This window comes from Bos indicus, chromosome 16, assembly GCF_029378745.1.
Source record: "Bos indicus isolate NIAB-ARS_2022 breed Sahiwal x Tharparkar chromosome 16, NIAB-ARS_B.indTharparkar_mat_pri_1.0, whole genome shotgun sequence".
Lineage (NCBI taxonomy): Eukaryota > Metazoa > Chordata > Mammalia > Artiodactyla > Bovidae > Bos > Bos indicus.
In genome coordinates, this window is record NC_091775.1 from 70,038,058 (window position 1) to 70,058,184 (window position 20,127).

Below are 20,127 nucleotides of genomic sequence, written 5' to 3' on the forward strand. Positions count from 1 at the left end.
AGTGGATTGAGTTCACCCAAAAGAGAGACCAGACCCTCCCCTGGAGGGTCCCTGACACTGCCCACTAGCAGGGCAACACAAGCTTTCAGACACCCAGACCCCACCCAACCGTGTCAGTAACCGGTCTCCAGTGAGTCTCCAGTAGCCAGACCCAGGAACTGGGTCTCCTCCGGCCCTGCCAGCAATCCAGCAACAGCGCTGAGGTCTCCGAGCCCCGTAGCCAAACCCCAGGATCCAGCTCTGCCTGCCGGTAGGCCAGCACTAAATCCAGGGCCTGGCATCACCCACCAGGGGCCAGGCAACAGCCCTGGCGGCTTCTGGGCCCTGACTCTGCCCACCAGTGAGCCAGCACCAGCCCAAGGCCCACAAGGGTTCCATGGCCAGCTGCCTCAAGACCAGGCCCCACTAACCAGCAGCATCCATCCAAGGCAGGGATGACAACCAACCAGACTAGGGGCCAAACTTAGCAGACCATCCACATAGCCCCCCAAAAGAAGGATACATGCAGCCCTCTTAGGGGGAACTCCTAGAGCATACAGCTTGGGCAACGAGAGGGGGAGTGTTCTGCTGGGAATCAGAGGACGTCTCCTACAGAGGGCCACTTCTCCAAGGTTGAGAAACGTAACTAAGCTACCATACACATAAAATATAAACAGCAATTCAGACAAAATGAGGTGGCAGAGGAAGATGTTCCAGACAAAGGAACCAGACGAAGACGCCAGAAGAACTAAGTGAAGTGGAGATAGGCAATCTACCAGAGAAAGCGTTCAGAGTAATGACTGTAAAGAACTCGGGAGAAGAATGGGTGCACAGAGCAAGAAGTTACAAGTTTTTAACAAAAAATTAGAGAAGAAAGAAAACCAGAGATGAAGAATACAATAACTGAAATGAAAAATACACTGGTTGTTCAGTCACTAAGTGTCATCTGACTCTTTGTGACCCCATGGACTGCAGCATACCAGGCTTCCATGTCCTTCACAATCTCCTGGAGTTTGCTCAAACTCATGATGTCCATTGCATCAGTGATGCCATCCAACCAGCTCATCTGCTGTCGTCCTCCTCTCTTCCTGCCCTGAATCTTTCCCAGCATCAGGGTCTTTTTCCAATGAGTCAGCTCTTTGCAGCGGGTGGCCAAAGTATTGAAGCTTCAGCTTCAGCATTAGTCTTTCCAATGAATATTCACAGTTGATTTCCTTTGGGATTGACTGGTTTGATCTCCTTGCTGTCCAAGGGACTTTCAAGAGTCTTCTCCAGCACCACAGTTCACAAGCATCAATTTTTCAGAGCTCAGCCTTCTTTATAGTCCAGCTCTCACATCCGTATATGACTACTGGAAAAACCATAGCTTTGACTAGATGGACTTTTGTCCATCTAGTGATGCGTCTGATGTTCCCCCAACCAACAGAGGGGGCTTCCTTCGTTACTCAGATGGTAGAGAATCTGCCTGAAATGTGGGAGACGTGGGCTCGGTCTCTTGGTTGGGAAGGTCCCCTGGTGGAGGGAATGGCAACCCATTCCAGTATTCTTGCCTGGAGAATTCCACAGAGGAGCCCTGTGGGCTACAGTCCGTGGGGTGGCAAAGAATCGAACATGACTAAGCAACTTTCACTTTCATCCAACAGAGGAAAACACAAACTTCAAATACGATTATGTTTTTTATTCTCTTCATTCATGTTTGTTCAGAACATTACAGTAGTCATGAAGGGAAAAATAACTACAGCTTTAAATCTTCGGACACAATCTGTCTGAAATATAATATATGAAACCATGCCATTATTTCTTAGGGGAAAAAAAAAGCATTCAAAAATGCATTTGATATTTTAGGTCAAAGATTAAGATCCATGTCCAAGTAAGCCATGTGTAAGGTTTAAGTGTAAGTCATGTTTTCATTCGGTGAGTTTACAGAAATGCTGGCGTGACGTGAATGATTTGAAATAGTCAAATCCTTGAAGGTTTCTGCACTAGGATTTAAATAAAAACTAAAATGTCAGCATAGTTTCAATGGCTTTCAATTTCCTGTTTGATCTCAGAAATGTACGGATGGTCTTTGCCATGAGCTACTTCCATGATGGCAATGGCCTAGGAGAGAGAGGAACAGGTTGAGAGTTTGAAGCCAGCCCCCCTGTCCCTCCCCTAGGCTGACTTTCATTCAGGCTAGACTTCTCTGCTTGAAGGTGCAGGGTACTAAGTGGTTTTCAGAGCCTGTGTTCTCCTCCAGTCTGGCTTTTTTTTTTTTTAAAAAAGGAAAAAGACAAGATTGTCTCATATCTAGTCATCCAGTCTCTATTGCTGAGGAAAACATTCTTCAGTAGCTGAAGAAATGATAGAGAAATGATTTAGGGACAAACCTTTCTGATTTTAGTGTACATCACTAATGCGTAAGACATGACTAAATCGTTTTTCCCTTTCGAAAAGTGTATGCTTACGTCTTTTTATGTATTCTTTAAAAACCTAAAAATAGGCACGAGCTTCATATGAGGAATCCAGAGAGAATATATTTAATAAGGTTTCTTTCAAATGAGAGAGAGTGTGTGGCTCCATCCTTCCTAGCTGTGTGACCTTGGGCAATTTACTTAACTACTCTGTGCCTCAGTTTCCTCATCTGTAAAATAAAACAGGGGCAATACCTCCCTCTCAGAGTTGTTGATATACATCAAGTGTTTAGAACAGTGTCTGGCATATAGGAATTACATATCTAATGTAATCCATAATAATTTATCTTGCTCTTCTGTGTTCAAAAGTATTATTCACAAAGAGAAAAACTTAAATTATTCCCATTCCCTCAAACAGGGAATTTTTGACGGCTTGCGACTGTTGACCAGCCTTCCTTTCTGTTACTATTCTCTTCCTAGATGTCAAACCAGCAGGAGTGCAAGCCTTCAGGAATCACGTGACTTAAATGTCTCTCCTCACCCCCTGCATTCACCTCAGGACTCGTGTTCCTTCCTCAGATCCACTCTATCCTTCAGGGATCTGCAATCAGTTTACTTACTCTGCAACTGAGACCTAACTGCTTAATGTTCCTCCAACCTCACTGAGGCAATAAACGTCGTCTTAGAAAAACCAATTCCGTGGTTCAAAACCGGAATATTTGATCTTTCACTCCCACGTCCAGGCTGGGTCGGCCCTGGCACTTCCTTCCACCATGTGGGACCGTATTCCATCTTCCTGTATAGTGTACTGGGGAGGTTTGGGGAATCTGGAGGGTTTGGCGTCCAGGCCTAGTCCACAACCTCGACTTTTACAAAGGTGTTTCTCTTAGTGGCACAAAGAAACTGTCTCAAAGGTTATAGTTGATCAACTTTTGGCTTCTCCGTAAATAACGACTGTCCCAACAATTGTATTTCATCAGTTATTGACATCCATAGAAAGAGCAATGAGAAGCGATATTCAGGATGGTGACTGTGCTTCTGTAAGATACGGGGCATGGCCTGGCACTCTCACCCACTGGGCACAGGGCAGCTGGCAAACACCACGCCCAGGGTCTTGGTTCTCCCTGTGTGTTAGTCCCAGTGTGAGTGGGCAGACTTGAAGCTTTCAACTCAGAAAGACCCCAGTTTGAATGAGAACCTCACCATGTACCCTCAACAAATTACTTAACCTGCTTGAATCTCAATTTTTTCACTGGGAAAGCCTATCTCATTTTTTTTTTTTTTTTTTTTTTCGGGAAATAAAAGAAAAGGACCGCATGAAGGTCCTGGCATGTAACCGAACTCAATGAACACTGTCAATGATTATTAAGTTCATTTTAAAAACTACAAAAGCATTAATTCTCACACTGAGGGCCTCTCCAGGCCCAAATGCCTTGACTTCACCACAACTGGGCATCATGAATCTATAAACCTCAAAGAGCAGAAATTTGGAGAATTCCTTCACCACAGTCTTCTGACCTATCCTTGGCCTTTTTTTTTTTTTCCCCTTTTTATCTGTTATAGTGGATCAGAAAAGACATTTTAATAATGCTGGCCTCTTAGCATGGTCATATTTAGCACTTCCATGGCTTCCCAGGGGACAGAGGCAGTACCCTCTTCACAGCTGTGAGCCTGCAGCCACAATGTGGATGTACCTTTCTCAACAGGAGCGTCAGGACGCAAACCTGCCAAAGGCACAATTACTTGGTCCCCTGCCGCCTGCACACCCACCTTTGCCCACTCCTATGGCCGGAGGGTGGCCCAGGGCTGGTCATTCTCTGTGGCTCTATCAGTCACCCGCGTCCCGCAGGAAGGGAAGTGCAAAGAAGGGAAGCCAGGCATGGGGCAGCCCAGCTGCATCACACACGCACCTTCTTCAGGGCTCTCTCCCCAGCAGCTTTGTTCTCCAGGCCCATGTACAGTCTTCCTAGCTTCAGCCACATGGAGGCCACGTTGAGGGAGTACAGAGGATAGTGCTTACTGGAAAAAGAGAAGACAACAGGCCACCTTGTCACAGCTTCTGAGGGTCCACAGGCCAGACACAGTGAGCTGTGGCTGCCCAGCTGATGGGCGCCCTGTCCACAGCAACCAGGTTCCTCCAGACCCTGGCAGGGGCTGGTGGAAGACATGGATGGTTCAACCCTGCCTACTCATTGTGGATGCACTTCCTTTTAGGCAGTTTGTGTGCTTCTGAAAAACCACATAAAATCTACAGGGGAGATCCTACATAAAGACACGAATAAACACAAATTCAATCCTAGCCTCAGATTTTTGTTTTAGGTGCACCTGCTGCAGGCATTGGGGAAAACGTCTTTTAAAATAAATCCCTGGGACTTCCTTGATGGTCCAGTGGTTAGGAATCTACCTTCCAACACATGGGACGCAGATTTGATCTCTGGGCGGGGAAGTAACATCCCGCATGTCTTGGGGCAGCTAAGCTTGTGTGCCTCAACTAGAGAACCCACATGCCACAACTAGAGAAGGCTTGCACACCGCAATGAAGACCCAGCACAGCAAAAAAAAAAAGGTAAACTCCCTCTTTATGAATATCCCCTCACGTTAAAAAGACAGTATCCTTAAAGATACACACACACCAGTGAATCAAGACCTCAGCTTGCTGTCACACTCTATGATTATCGTTTGGTTTAGCAAAATTATAAGCTCTCTAAAGGCATACTTCCTACTTCTTTTCTCCATTGCCCAAGAGAGGGCTTTGTATACAGGAGGTCTTCTCTTTCTGGTTTCAACTGAAGGCTGACTGATAGGCCTGCCTAGGAAAGAGCCATCTCCCTATGAACAGAGCCTAGGAGGCTTTTGGGGGTGGGGAGGTAGGAGCTGGAGGTGTTTATTTACAGGCTCGTCTGTTCTACCTGCAGTGTCCTCAAAGTCCACAGACACATTCAAGCTGTATTCCCAGGCATGTGGAATCCCTGGGGATCCCCACAGTACCAAATTCTTCCCTGGTCGCTCAGCTGGTAAAGAATATGCCTGCAATGCAGGAGACCCTGGTTGGATTCCTGGGTTGGGAAGATCCCCTGGAGAAGGGATAAGCTACCCACTCCAGGATTCTTGGACTTCCCTGGTGACTCAGTCAGTAAATAATCCACCTGCAATGCGGGAGACCTGGCTTTGATCCCTAGATTGGGAAGATCCCCTGGAGAAGGGATAGGCTACCCAATCCAGGATTCTTGGACTTCCCTGGTGACTCAGTCAGTAAATAATCCACCTGCAATGCGGGAGACCTGGCTTTGATCCCTAGACTGGGAAGATCCCCTGGAGAAGGGACTGGAAACCCACTCCAGTATTCTTGCCTAGAGAATTTCATAGACAGAGGAGCCTGGTGGGCTGTAGTCCATGGGGTCGCAGAGAGTCAGACACAACTGAGCCACTAAGCACGGTACAGTGACCCAGGGAAGGCAGGGCTGGGCCTCTCCAGAGGGCCTCCCTAAAGCTAAGAGAGGGTGGAGCATGGCAAGCCCTGCTGGGAGAGCAACCACAAGGCCAAGATTCATGCAAGTTCTCTCTCCCCCTACAGATCTCAAGGAGGGAAGTGTGCATGGACTTCCTCACCCATCTCAGGAAGGACAGGCTGTGAGATTATACCCATAGGATCAAATTCTGTTTCCAGGAGCAGATTTTAAGAGCTGGCTGCCCCGTGGGCTCCCCCTGCTGGCTTATCACTGCACTGTGGGGTAAGTGGAGGGCCAAGTGGGCAGTGGAGATTCAGATTAGACAGTTACAGCCCTGATCTTAGAACCTGAAGGGGTACTGAGGGCTAAGCAAAAGCACCAGGGTGCCTCTGACACAGAGATTTCAGGTGTGATGCCAAGAGACTCGAAGCCGCTTGGTCTTGAAGAGACTCTGAAGTTTAACATAAATGTGTTTAACAAGCACCCTAGTGATCTGATCTAGGTCAGCCCGGCCCTGAAGCAGCTAGTCAGAGCCACCTCCCGTCACCCACCTTAAGGTTTACTAACCCTCTCGACAGGAAACCTTCCCATGATTAACATTCATTATTACTACAGGTTAAAATCCAACTTAATCAAATCTATGGGAGAATATTAAATAATCGCAACCAGCAGTCCCAGAGTTTCCTCATTTGCAAACTGAATGAGTGAGTGAAAGTTGCTCAGTTGTGTTTGACTCTTTGCGACCCCATGGACTGCACAGCCCTCCGGGCTCCTCTGTCTTTGGGATTCTCTAGGCAACAATTGTGGAGTGGGTTGCCATGCCCTCCTCCAGGGGATCTTTCCAACCTACGGGTCGAACCCAATTCTCCCGCATTGCAGGTGGATTCTTTACCATCTGAGCCACCAGAGAAGCTGGTGCAAACTGAGGCTGCACTTTTAAAAAAGCAAAAGAAGGAGATGGAAAACAAAAAAGCGTTTCTGAGGCCACAGCTAACCAATTACTCAGTACCATTTAACTTAAAAGGCACAGCAAGGAGGAGAAACCAGCCGGTGGCTTTTTCACACTGGTTTGAATTAACTCCAATGAACAGAGCATCCTGGACGGGTCCTAGGAGGGATCCTGCCCCAGCCCTCCCCCCGCTACCCGGTGTCACCTCAACCTGCCTCCCTGGGTGTCTCTACCGGGTGGTGGAGGGCACAGGCTGGGCCCAGGGGAAGCACCCTGAGCATGCACCTGCAGATGTCATGGAGAGGAGAGAAAGCTGCTCCCGGCCCGCTCCAACATGGGAGCGTATAGACAGAATGGCCAAGGGACGCGTTCCAAACCACCCAACTCTACTCTGAGCTACGCTGATGGGAAGAGCCAGTGCAATCACCTGTAGGGCTGGATGATTTTCTGTCCGTACCGCAGGGCTCCCTCCCAGTCCTGCATGTACAAGCAGACACCCATGGCCTGGTACATCATGTGAAGCATGTACACGTTACTGTCCTCGAACACGCAGCTCATCTTCTCCTGGCTGAGCTCGCAGATCTCCAGCAGCTCACTAGGGGGTGCTGTGGAGTCAAGGAACCGACAGGCCTGGCAGTTCCGGAGGAGGCTTCCCAAGGGCTGACGGCTGGGGGCGGGCGTGGGGCGGTGGAAATGGGGCAAGGAGTTACTGTTTTGTCCACTCCACCCCCAGCTACACCTCTGAAAAAGTAAATTACAGAAAGCCAAGCAAGTGAAAGGACCCATATATTTTTCTGGAAGGAAAAAAAACTAGGAAAAACGGAAGACCTCAGCTGTTAAACACAACTAAAGAATTTTAGCCACAGGGAACACAGCCTTCCTTCCGCTGTGAACAGTGTTGATTAGAATAAAAAAAAAATCTTCAATCTTCTGTTTAAATCTAAATCCTCACCCAAGCTGGGAACTTTTGCTAAAGCTCTTAAGGAAACATTCTCCAACACGGCAAAGTTCTTTCTTACTTACGCTCAGAAAAAAAAAAAAAAAAAAGTGACTTTAATTTCCTTTCACTGGTTTTCTGTCTTCAGTACAAATCTAACCCAAGAAAACGCTACAATATAGTGGTTAAAAATATGGATTGTGCTGGCAAACCTGGGGCAAAACCCTGCCCTGCTGAACAGCGTGCCCTGGGCAAATGACCTGCTACCTATAAGCCTGTTTCCACCTGTTACCCAGCAAAACCCTCAGTAAGGTGCCTTGCCCAAAGGAAGATACCCAATCAGTGAGGGTCTTCAAGGAACTGTTCTCCACTTTTAGAAAATAAAAGCCTTCCACCAGGATGAGCTCCTGAGCAAACCAGTCCAACAAAGAGAAATAAGATAAGGGCAACATTGTGAAACACTGACATAGCTGACTACAGGTCGTGGATAGCCAGGAAGTCTTCACCTGGCCATCCTTTGATAGGCAACGTCCTGCCTTCAATACTCAGAAACCCACCCTTCTCCTGCTTCCGGTGCCCAGCTCGCCAACGCCCCCTGTAAGATCGGGAAGGTTGCAAAGGATATATTTGTAGTGCTTGGCTCGCCGGAACTCCTCAATGACATTGCGTGCATATCTGACCATGTCGCGGATGGTTTCTGCCTTCGGGGGGTCGTTGAGCTTCCGGATTTCCACCTTGGCCTTATCCTGAGGGAAATGGCCACCGGTTACTTCCCACGGAAACCATACTGATGGGCAAATCTCTCAAATAGCACATTTTCCCACACAGAGGTACAGGCTTGCCCCTTCTAAAGTTATGAAAGAATGAAAGGGAATCAGGCAGTGGGTCTCAGGAAAGTTCAATATTCATTACCTACTCACAGAAAGACAAAACTATTCATTTTTTAGGTGCTCCCACACCTGCCTCGATATGTCTGCTGTGGGCAAATATGTCTGTTCACATACCTATGAAGTCAAGGGAACAGAATAAGGAGGGGAGGCACTGACAAGATAACCTGCACGATGTCTGAGAAAATTCTGTGGAGTGTGGTGAAGAGGTGGTAAAGCTGGAGAATGCTGTCTACCTCCTTGTGGGTGGACCTCGCTGCCCATCTTTCTCCCTCCTCTGTGGAGCATCCATTTCTTTTAAAGAAATAGCAATTTGGCGAATCCTTCTCTTATTTGTACAATGTGATGGGAATGTTTTCATCAGCTCTGAGAATCAAGTTGGAACAGAGACCTGGTCTGACTGGATCCCCTGGGCTGTGCCAGTAAAGCAGGTTTAAAGGCTCAAAAACACGAGGAGGAGACGCCCGACTCAGGCAGGGGTGCTCGCCTGGCAGAAAGGCCCCGAGAGAGTCGAGTCAGCCTCTGTGCTGGGAGAAGGTGCTGACCTTGTCTTTGGTGGTACACTCCTGGCATTCACAGGTGAAGAAATAAGAATCTCTTAACCGGTCATTCCTGTCTTCCGTTGGGTACAGGAGGTCAATGTAGCTGGTAAAAACCTAAAGTGAAAAAGTGAAAGCATTCGTTGCTCAGTCATGTCCGGACTCTTTGTGACCCCAAGAACTGCCGCCTACCAGGCTCCCCTGTCCATGGAATTCTCCAGGCAAGAAAACTGGAGTGGGTTGCCATTTCCTTCTCCAGGTCCCAGGGATCGAATCCCAGTCTCCTGCATTGCAGGCAGGTTCTTTACCGTCTGAGACACCAGAGAGGCCCGATAGAAACCTACGGGGATCTGAAAAGTTGTTTGCCACAGGCCAGCTCACGCCGTGCCCTCCCTGTTTGGCTCTGCAAACACTCCTGATGGTGACTGTGAGGAGGGCCGCAGCTCGGCACAGTCTTCACCCTAACACACTGAACTCCTTCACCTGGCACCGCTAGTGCTGTCCACCTCCTCTTACAGAATCAAAGGGTCCCTAAAGTGGTAAGTTGGAGGATTCAGAGCAGCCCTGCCTCCATCCTCCGCAGAGAGCGAGCTGGGCTCTGGCCCAGCAGTGGATGCCCTTGTCTCGGGCACAGAAGCAAAGGCCACCATCGGCAAAGAGTCTGCTCGGCCTTGGGATGGGTCCTGCGCTGGCTCCGCTTGGCCTTTGTTAGGGGTCTTTTATCTCACAACCGGGAATGGCTCACACGCACTGCTGCGTGGGTGGAGGGGAAGCAAGAATGCACATATGCACGCGCGCACACACACACACACACACACACACACACATTTCCCTTTATCCTGCCATCAGCTGGCGATGGAGCAGGAAGTCAGGTCAGCAGGCTGGGACAGGTCAGTGCAGGAGGGCACAGCTCCTAGGCCACCAGCCCGCTGCTGCCTTACCCAGCCAGGCCGGAAAACCTGGAAAAGTCATACCTTTGGGCTCATCAAGCCCTCCTGTCCTTGCTTTTTCCTAGCAGTCTCTATAAGTGAGTCCTGGAGCATATGGAGGAGGCCGGCATTTAACTGCCCATTATCCACTCACTGTGACGGCACTGGCAGCTCGTCCCACACCATCAGGCAGACGTCTGACGGAACAGATGGGTGTCCCAGAGCCGTCACTGTGCCAGTCACCTCGGGTGCTGGCAGGCAGGCCAGGGCGGGGGACCTGCACGAGCTGGGTGCTCACAGGTGCCCTGAGCTCTCCCCAGCCCAGAGGGCAGAAACGGAGACCCCTGGCTCATCGGACACCCCAGCAAATGGCTTCCTCCCCTCTGAAGGGCAGGTCACCCCCAAAGCAGCAACTTCCCCCTAAAGGCGGAGGGTGAATTTCTGATGGGTTACAGCAGGAGGGCAAAACCACAGGAAGGAGGCCTGTCCTGCCCGGTGGCCAGAGCCCACCTCAGCGCTTCGAAATGACTGATGGGCACGGGGTGCAACAGACAGAAGGGCCCAGAAGAGGGCGACAGAGGCCGCTCAGCATCACTGCTCGTGGTCCAGACACAGCCAGGCAGGTGACAACGTGCTCCAGGCAGTCCACGAGCCGGGGGCCCGGGGACTTAGGTTCTGGCTGATGGGCGTTGGCTGTTTTAACAAGAGAAGCTAGGGCAGCCTCCTCAAGACATTCAGAAACTGAGACACCCTGATCCCCAACAGGGTGCCCCCTGCAAGATCCATTTCCCACAGGACAGCAAGTCTGATCTGTACATGGGACCTGGGGTCCCAGTTCAGCTGTGGCTTATTGAACACCACCCAGAGAAATGGAGGCTTTGATCATTTTGCCACACTAATCATATTGAAAAGATTCTAAATATCCAGACATATAACTTAAAAAAATAGCGGTAGTGTTAGTCACTCAGTCATGTCCATCTCTTTGTGGGCCCATGGACTGTAGCCCAGTCAGGCTCCTTGGTCCATGGAATTCTCCAGGCAAGAATACTGGAGTGGGTAGCCGTTGCCTTCTCCAGGGGATCTTCCCAACCCAGATTATTTAAAATGAAATGTATTTAAAGTGATTCCATTGCCTAAAAATTCAAGTGTCTTGCTATGGACATCAGGATTTAAGAACATATAACATACATCTGGTAAGGGCTGGTCAGCGTTCTCAAGGGGAGACACCTGACGTGGTGGTCATGGAACCACACGGCACGGGACAGGAGAAGGGAATCGCTGAGCAGGCTCGCCCCCTACCCCCAGGCTGGGGAGCAAAGCTCGTGGTGGCCCTGGCCACAGACTGCCTCTCCCCACCCCATCTGAATTCCATCCCCAGGAAGGGAACTGTCCCAAGGGCAGATGTGCAGGGGATGTGATGTGAACGCACCATGTGTCATCTGGAGCTGTAACTCGTTAGCTACTGCTGGGTTGCTTTGCTCTTTGCGGGGAAGGAAAACAGGCCGAAATTCATGAGTCAAAAGTAAATTCCATTATTTGGAAATGGGAACTCAGAGCCTCTAAGATTTCATCATGGTCATTTTGGCAGTCTCGTTTCTCTATAAATCTCTGTAAATCTTTGTGAGGAACTTTATTTGATTTAATCTTCCTTGTTTTTTTTCTTTTTTTCCTTGGCCACAGCTTCCCAGGTGGTGCTAGTGGTAAAGAACCCAACTGCCAATGCAGGAGATGTAAGAGACATCTGGGTTCAATCCCTGGGTGGGGAAGATCCCTTGGAGAAGGGCATGACAACCGACTCCAGTATTCTTGGTAGAGAATGCCATGGACAGAGGAGCCTGGTGGGCTACGGTCCACGGAATTGCAAAGAGTCAGACAAAACTGAGCGACTAACACCTCCGCAGATGGACACGGTGAGCACCCAAAGGGAGAGGAAAGTGTGGACTCCACACCACAGGTCTGATCCTGAACCTAGAGGACCCGAGGACGGTACCCACCGCCACAGCCACCCTCAGCCACACACTCACCTCCTCTCCCGGGTGGATTTCCTGCACAGCTCTGACTTCGGCCAGGGTCCCCTTGTAGGTCACAATGACATTGGGGCAACAACTATGATTCATCAGTGCAACACTGTCAATCAGAAGAGAAAACCCAACATTCTCAGGAAGGCAGACGGACTGTTCAATAACTCCTTGGCCACTTACTTGCTAAGTTATGGAAACTGCGTCTTTGCAGGACATTAAAAACAACAACAACAACAAAAAAAAACAACTAAGAGCTGGCCATCAGGGTCTAAGAGGTTGTTCTGCATGCATTTATAACAAGATCTAACATCTTAAATTGGAACAATACTGAAAAGTGAAATCTGCAATGCCAAACAGTGATATCTAAGCCAAAAACAAAGCACACACACACAAAAAAACCCACATAATAAAGAGTGACAACAACAAATGCCTTCCTGTTAGATGCAGGACTCAAAACTCAACACCCCCAGTGAACTGCTCCTCCACCGGACACTGTGCAAGACAAACAGGCTGGCGTTGCCAAGCAGGTTTTATATCAGAGGCTGATTTCTAACATGCTGTCTTTAGATGTTGAGAAATCGCCACCGTGGGAGACGCCGGCTTCCCGAGAGGGTGTGGGATCCCCGGAGAGACCTAGAGGGGCCCGTCTGACTCTCTGCAACCTCCATCTCCTCATCCGGAAAACTGGGCCACTGGTCGCTCCTGCTGCTCGCGGCTCGCTTTACAAGGGACGGTGGGAACAGACAGTCGCCTACACGAGGGCTTTGAGCTTCTGGTTATATCAAGGTCAAAGTTCTGAGAACAGAAATTTCTAAACTACAGGGGAAGAGTGCTTGATCTCTGAAAACGCTGCCTTTGAAATCACAATGTTGATATGATTCTCAGCAAAAGGAATCCACCCCCCCTCAATTAAAACTGGAAACTGGGACTCAGAGGGGCACTCAGATCCACGTGCACAGTGGCTCTGGTGGCCGGGGTCACCTGCCTGAACCCTCCACGACCAGAACCCGCTCTCCTGTTTGCTCCGTGAAGATAAAAAAAAACAAGAGGTTGGAAATGGTGCAGAAGAACCGCCCCAGGTTGCTGTGTCTGGGGAAGCCACAGCTAGAAGTCTCGGTGAAGGGTGTGGCTGGCCTGGGGCCGGACATGCAGGGGTTTCCTGTCTTGTCTGCGGGAAGGGTCATCTCCACCCTCCTTTCTGGCCCACCTGGCTCCCTGGCAAGTCATGCACAGGGAATCAGGCCCTAGGAAATAAACAAATGCCCCAGACACTGTTCTCAACACTTTGTTGTTGATGTTTCAGTCGCTCAGTCGTGTCTGACTGCAGCCTACCGGGCTCCTCTGCCCATGGGATTTCCCAGGCAAGAATACTGGAGTGGTTGCCCTTTCCTTTTCCAGGGGATTTTTCTGACCCAGGGATCAAACTCCTACATTGGCAGGTGGATTCTTTACCTCTGAGCCACCAGGGAAGAAGTATTAAGTAACCAAGCTCAAAATAGACCGCTGGCTATCTTTCTCACGAAGGCAGGGGAGCTGCCCGAAGGCAGAAGACCTGACCTAACTCATGTTCTGGGTGCCGTGTTCTCGTGGCAGCCGCTGGGGTGAAGCCTCACACGCCACCACGCTGAGCTGGCTTTCGCTCTTTCAGATACAAGAGCAGACATTCTAGGGTTCATTTCAGGGCTGAAGTATCAACGCAAGCCGTCTAAAGGGGTCTAGTCACCTTTCGCTGTTCTCCTTCCTTTTCTCAAGGGCAAAAGTCCCAAAGAACCTATCCTGAAACCATTTCTTCCCTCACTGTCGGAATTCTAAAAGCAGACAATTTTGGCCTTAGAAACAGTAATATGACGGGAATACACTGTTTGTTTCTCTGGTTCAAGAAAGCCTGTGTAGCTTCTCAAGAGACACGCCCCTAACAGAGTTTTCTCCTTTGGACCCATATGATGCACGAAGCTGGGCATGACAGATGTGCAGACTTCCTGTGCCATCCACGGCCAATGCATGGGTGTTAAGGGTTCCCTGCAACTGCTCCAACCTAGGGGCAGAGGTGCCTGTAGCTTATATTAAGCGACATCACTCTAGACCAAACTAATCTCCAGTGTGGATGGACTCAGACAGGGGGTGCTGGAAGGGCTCCTTTGCTCCATCTGTGAAGCCAGGGCTTGATGTTTGGGACTGATGTATTAGGAGACTACCCTGTCCATTAAACAGATAACAGCAAAGCCATGCTTGGCAGAGCTGTAACATTAAAGTCAGAGCTGTAACGATCTCCACTGGTCAACTGACTGGCCTTTCTTGAATTACTTGTATATTCCTGAGGTTAAAAAAAATCCTATACGTCTTTGAAATTTATCCCTAGTTTACTACTTTAGCATACTGTCCCTCCAAATGTGCTGTTTCTATACTGGTATATTTCAAAAAAGGACAGATAGGGAAGAAGCTTATATAGTCTCTACGTATTCTACAGTCAATTCCCAGCAATTAATGTTTTCCTTTGAGTGAAAGAAACCCAAAGATTTCCAGAACTACAGCTATGCAAAAAAGCAAATTTCTCAGCAGGGCCTGGGTTGTTCCTTCTATGTGCACTCTGAAATACTCTTTAATAACAGCTCTCTACCTAGCAGAACTTAACAAGCAACTGTTCTCTTAACTACTACCTTCAGATCCTTAAATGCAGGGGAAATATTTTGAAATCTGGCAGAATTAAAAAGGGGATTTAATTCACTCAGAGTCTCATGTCTGCCACATGCAGCTAGGGAGGTTATTGGAAATTAAAAAAAAAAAAATTCAGTGTTAAATAAGTAAAAAGGAAAGAGATGAAGTCACACTCGGCCTACTCAGGAAATATTGCTGATCCCAAATGAGAAAGTTCTTCATCTTCGATTGTGAAGCCATTACAGTTAACCTGCAGGGAGAAAGGGGAGAGAGAGAAAGGGAAAAAAATGAGCTAAAGCTTCTTTCTGGATAGAAATCACCTCTTTAGCTGGGAAGATGTTTGGTTTAGTGATTGGAACACCTTTCTTTTGAACAAGGTATCCTACGTTCAGACACTACTCACCGATCGGTCTCACGTGTAAACAGATACAAGCTGAATGTCAAGTCTGACAGTTCACCTGCCCGTGCTGGCTGAAGGTCACAAAGCACCACTAAGGCTCCAAGGACTCAAGTCTGCAGAGCTGCGTGGCAGTCAGGACATCTGCACTCTAACCCGTTATGCCCCAGGTCTGGGGTGCGATCTTAAACCCATCACTGTGTCCCTTCTGTGCCCAGTCTTCTTCTGCTAAAAAAAGAAGCCACTTAATCTGGTACCTCGCTCATAAGGTGAGGTGGTACATCTGACAGGCTTTACACAGCTAATCTAACTGCTGTCCATCCCCTTGAGAGGCAGGGGGACCAAGACCCTGAAGCCAGGGCACTGCGAATGTCCCTTCCTGCCTCAGACGCATCAACCACTGGCCACCTGCTCATCTGTGGCAAGAAGTATTACCCTGAAAATCACCAAGGGCAACTCTCAGCATCCTAGAAGCCAAGCTTAGAACTGGTGGGCTGAAGATGAAGACTATACATCTCCAATTTTAGGCTATTCCATAAACTCACTCTTTGCACATTCACCGAGGAAATCTTATATGCTGGGCGCTCTGCAAAGAAGGAAGACCAGGCCAAATCTGCACCCTCCAGGAACACCCAGGCCACTGGGAGACAACTCGGTAAGGGTCTTTCATTTGGACCTACAACTTCACAGCTGGAAGGGAACTCTGTCCCTTTACTTCTCAGACGATGAAACTAAGGTCAGAAAAGGGCAATGACTCAACCAAAGCCAGCAGCAAAGGCTGAGAGCCCGGCTCCTCCTGTGCTGCTAAGAGGCTGTCTGTGAAGCGTGCATGCTGAACGATTCCACCCCGTGAGCGGCAATCAGGCTCTTCCCCACCAGACACACAGCACGGCTGTGCTTCAGGCCAAGGGATGAGCTTTTTGAAACACTACTTTGCTGAGCGCTTAGTCCAGGCTAGGCACTGGGCTGGGTGCTGCACATTGACCCTCCCTTAAATCTACAATACTACCCCATTTTACAGATGGGGAAATTGAGGCCCAGGGAGGTCAATGATTAAGTAATTCAAGGCCATATAAGTAGAAAGTGGCAGAAAAGCAGTCAAAAGTCAAACTAGGCATTCTGATAGCGAGGCTGTCAGAAACACAAGTGTTTCTTTTCACTATACCATGCTTCTTCTAAAATTGTTCTGATCTCTGATTCTTCTGGTTGCAATTTTACTTAAAAGCAAAGGGCCGGTGGCAAAGGCTTGGAAATCTTGGTACATAGAGAAGTAAAGGCTCTGATGGGTTTGACTTATAGCTTTTACCATTCGATACATTTACAACCAGTACTTAAAATTTTCAATACAAAGAGAGGACTGCAGTGAGTAAAACAAAACACAGTGTTTGGAATCCTGAGGTGTCACGCATTTTTATGTAGAAAACACAGCACGCTGTGTTTGGTGCCGGCCTCAGGTACTCTAACCTCTTCTGTCACCAGGACATTCACCAACCATCATTCACCAGGGACCGTCAACCAACATCGGGTCAAGAGTAAATCAGGATTTTCATTCATTCAACAAAATTTACTGAAGCCTGAACTATGCGTTCTGCACCTGACTAGGTACTGAGGGATGTATACCCAGTCTCGGATTGGGATACTAACATGCCTCGGCCGTGTCTGGTTCCCATAGGACAACAACAAATTCTGCAAAGTGGAAGAAGGCGTGTAAGAATTTAGCAATTTTCACAACGGATCTCGGGACCGACAGCTCCTGACTAGCTCTGAGGGGTGAGGGTACGAGACATGCACCTTTGCTTTGTAATCTCTATAAGGACCATTTGTAATTCCAAATTCCTTCAGGCTTGAATGTCCACGCCCACTGGTCCCTTTATTCCCTCTCCCCTGTCCCCTTACTGTGAGGGAGAGTGCGTTTCTTCACCACAAAGAAAGACTCCTGTGAAGCCAAGTGTCATCACTGCCCCTCTCAGGGACCTGGCGGTGATGTTCAAGCCTAATCGCCTAGCAATTTGCCTGCCAGCTTTCCCTCCCTTCTGAAAGATCCCTAGGGAAGAAAAGTGAACTTGCCTGTTAAGAAAGATGCATAGGCCATCGTCTTTTTTTTTTTTCCTGAGTCAAATCAGGCGTAAGTGCCTTGCTGAAGCTTTTCTCATAATTAGCATTTAGACTAGATGTAGGCTGCACACCAAAAATACATTTCCCAACCATGCATATGCTCCCGGTGATTAAAATGCACCTCGGCGCTGCCGAAGGAGTGCAGTCACCTTCTGCTGCCAGCTGCTGCTGGGCCACGAGTTAACCCACAACAGCCTCCCATGAACCAGAGAGGAAAGGGCTCTAAAGCCAGAGGGGTGGACATGCAGCGGGGTGCTGAGCAGCAGGGCCAGAGGGGCTGGGTCTGGGACAGCGCTTTCCACTTGCGCTTCAGAGTTTTCTTTGGGGATACCGAATGTCCCCTTTCAAATTTGTATGTGAGAAAAGACATGAATGTTCGTGTGTATGTACATCAGTGTGTACGCACACCGTCTCAGAGTGGATATTATGATTTGATTAATATGAAAGTCAAAGTCGCTCAGTCGTCTCCGACTCTTTGCAACCCCATGAACTATACAGTCCATGGCATTCTCCAGGCCAGAATACTGGAGCGAGTAGTCTTTCCTCCACCAATTATATTGATTAATATAAAGCCTTTGAAAAAACTACCTACCTATATTTACATATGTGTGTGTGTGTCTGTATTTATCTCCTGGATACTCTGAGTCAGTCCAAATTTCAAGGACTCTGAGTCACTTTCAGCACAAATATAACACTTCTATTTTTGACAACAAAGGTCTGTCTAGTCAAAACTATGGTTTTTCCAGTAGTCATGTATGCATGTGAGAGTTAAACCATAAAGAAGGCTGAACACTGAAGAACTGATGCTTTTGAACTGTGGTGTTGGAGAAGATTCTTGAGAGTCCCTTGGACTGCAAGGAGATCCAACCAGTCCATGCTAAAGGAAATCTGTCCTGAATATTCATTGGAAGGTCTGATGCTGAAGCTGAAACTCCATTACTCTGGACACCTGATGCGAAGAACTGACTTATTTGAAAAGACCCTGATGCTGGGAAAGATTGAAGGCGGGAGAAGGGGACGACAGAGGATGAGATGGTTGGATGGCATCACCGACTCGATGGATGCAGTTTGAGCAAGTTCCAGGAGTTGGTGATGGACAGGGAAGCCTGGTGTGCCGCAGTCCATGGGATCACAAAGAGTCAGACATGACTGAGCGACTGAACTGAACTGAACTTATTTGTGACATCAACTGCCTTGATTTTTGGTAAATATGGTCCCATATCTCCTATGTCAACATTGAGAAGGCCCATTAGCATGCACTACTCTGTTGCTGGAAGAGAAAAGATACCTTATGTTTATTTCATCACTCTTGCTTTCTCACAAAAGCATGCCTCATCTAATCCAGAGAAGTCATGTATCCAGTTTTTCTAAAAATGTAATAAGAGAAGTAAATTCCTCCACTGTGTACTGTTACCCAAATCCATTGCCTTAGCATGGGTAGGGAAATATGCTGTAATCCCAGGATAATATAATGTAATGAAATGAATGAATTCAGGAATGAAATATAATAAAATCAGGAAAGTTTTTCATTATGTCCAATTTAACACTCATGACTTGAACCCATTTTCTCTTTTACTGAGAACAGCATTTTTTTCTGATTATGACAGTCACATAACAGAAAAATATCCACATAAACATAAAGTCTATCAAGGAACTCATCAAACTGTTCTCACTAGTTCTCGCCGGGGGATGAAGTGGGTCAGTGAAGTGGTGAAGACTTACTTCTTTCTTCACAGGAGCAGTTTTTAAAGTGGGAGAACTATGGGTGCTTTTCATCTTTTCTTCTTCTCACTATTTTCTTTTTTTTTTTCTCACTATTTTCTTAAGTTACACATACACACTGTAGAAAATCCAGAAAATCATCCCCCAAAAGTAAAACTTTTCCACGACTCATGAGATAACTAATGGTGAATTTCCGTTTAAACTTGTTTTTAACCAAAATAAATTTTCATATTACACATTTTTCCCCTGCTTTTACACTTGACGTCATGTCATCAGCGCTTTACACATCTTCGCTCTTTGAAATACAATTTATAATGGCCACATAAACTTTAATCAAAAATCTAAGCCATGATTTACCAAATGACTACTGCTGACCATTTATAACATGTATTTCCTTTTCTTTTTTTCCCCTTTCTGTTTTCATGGTTTTAAAAAGAACCACACAGTAAACAATTTGCATGTCAATTTCTGTCCATAATCTCTGACTACTTCTTTCGGACAGAGTCCTAAAATGGAATTAGTGACTCAAAGAGTACTGAGGTGATGCTCACTCTATTCTAAGATGACAGTGTGTAAGTACCCACCCGAGCTTTTTTTCCCGTCTAGACACTGAAGGCAGGGGAATGTAGCGACTTGTGCCCACAGAACAGTATTCCAGTATTTCTCCCTCTTCGAAGGTCACCTTCAACTACACATTCGGCTTGTAGGGGAAAACAGGGTATGATAGGGAGAGAAATCCGATCTGGTAAGTCATGCCAGGAAGCGCCACCCTCACAGTAACAGGAAGAAGGATGCGGCCAGACGTGTCCAGCCAAGAGCGCCGACCACACTGCCTTCTCCTGTCCTAGCCATGTCCAGCCAAGCCTCAGCCTTTCCAAAAGGCTGGTTGTCAGTTCCTTAGCACCTTTAAGTTGCTCTTGTCTACAAGTCTAATTTTTTTTTTTAATCCTATCTGCTTTTGGTAAACCTAGGCTTCTAGTCTAAAAAAGGATTACTTAGCAATCATCGGGAAAGACCTACTGTACCTAGACCCACTCAGGCTCCTCTCTGTGATGTCTGTCCTTCCTGGCCATCTGTATTTGCCTCTGCTTTATCAACACAGTGTTGGTAAGAGTAAAAAAAAAAAAAAAAAGAGTAAAAAAGAAAGAGTAAAGA

General features: G+C 47.7%; 1 protein-coding gene across 1 annotated transcript in view; it reads right to left on the minus strand.

Annotated features, from left to right (window-relative positions):
- Window positions 1-1,642: 1,642 nt before the first annotated feature.
- The window catches only part of SMYD2 (SET and MYND domain containing 2), a 53,205-nt gene continuing 34,720 nt past the window's right edge, over window positions 1,643-20,127 (minus strand). Inside the window, exons 6-12 of the mRNA XM_019976651.2 lie at window positions 14,921-14,988; window positions 12,087-12,189; window positions 9,140-9,250; window positions 8,333-8,453; window positions 7,198-7,372; window positions 4,283-4,391; window positions 1,643-2,079 (exon numbers count right to left, since the gene is read on the minus strand). Coding sequence (XP_019832210.2) covers window positions 1,999-2,079; window positions 4,283-4,391; window positions 7,198-7,372; window positions 8,333-8,453; window positions 9,140-9,250; window positions 12,087-12,189; window positions 14,921-14,988 — 768 coding nt within the window. The 3' untranslated portion in view covers window positions 1,643-1,998. The remainder of the gene's footprint in view (window positions 2,080-4,282; window positions 4,392-7,197; window positions 7,373-8,332; window positions 8,454-9,139; window positions 9,251-12,086; window positions 12,190-14,920; window positions 14,989-20,127) is intronic.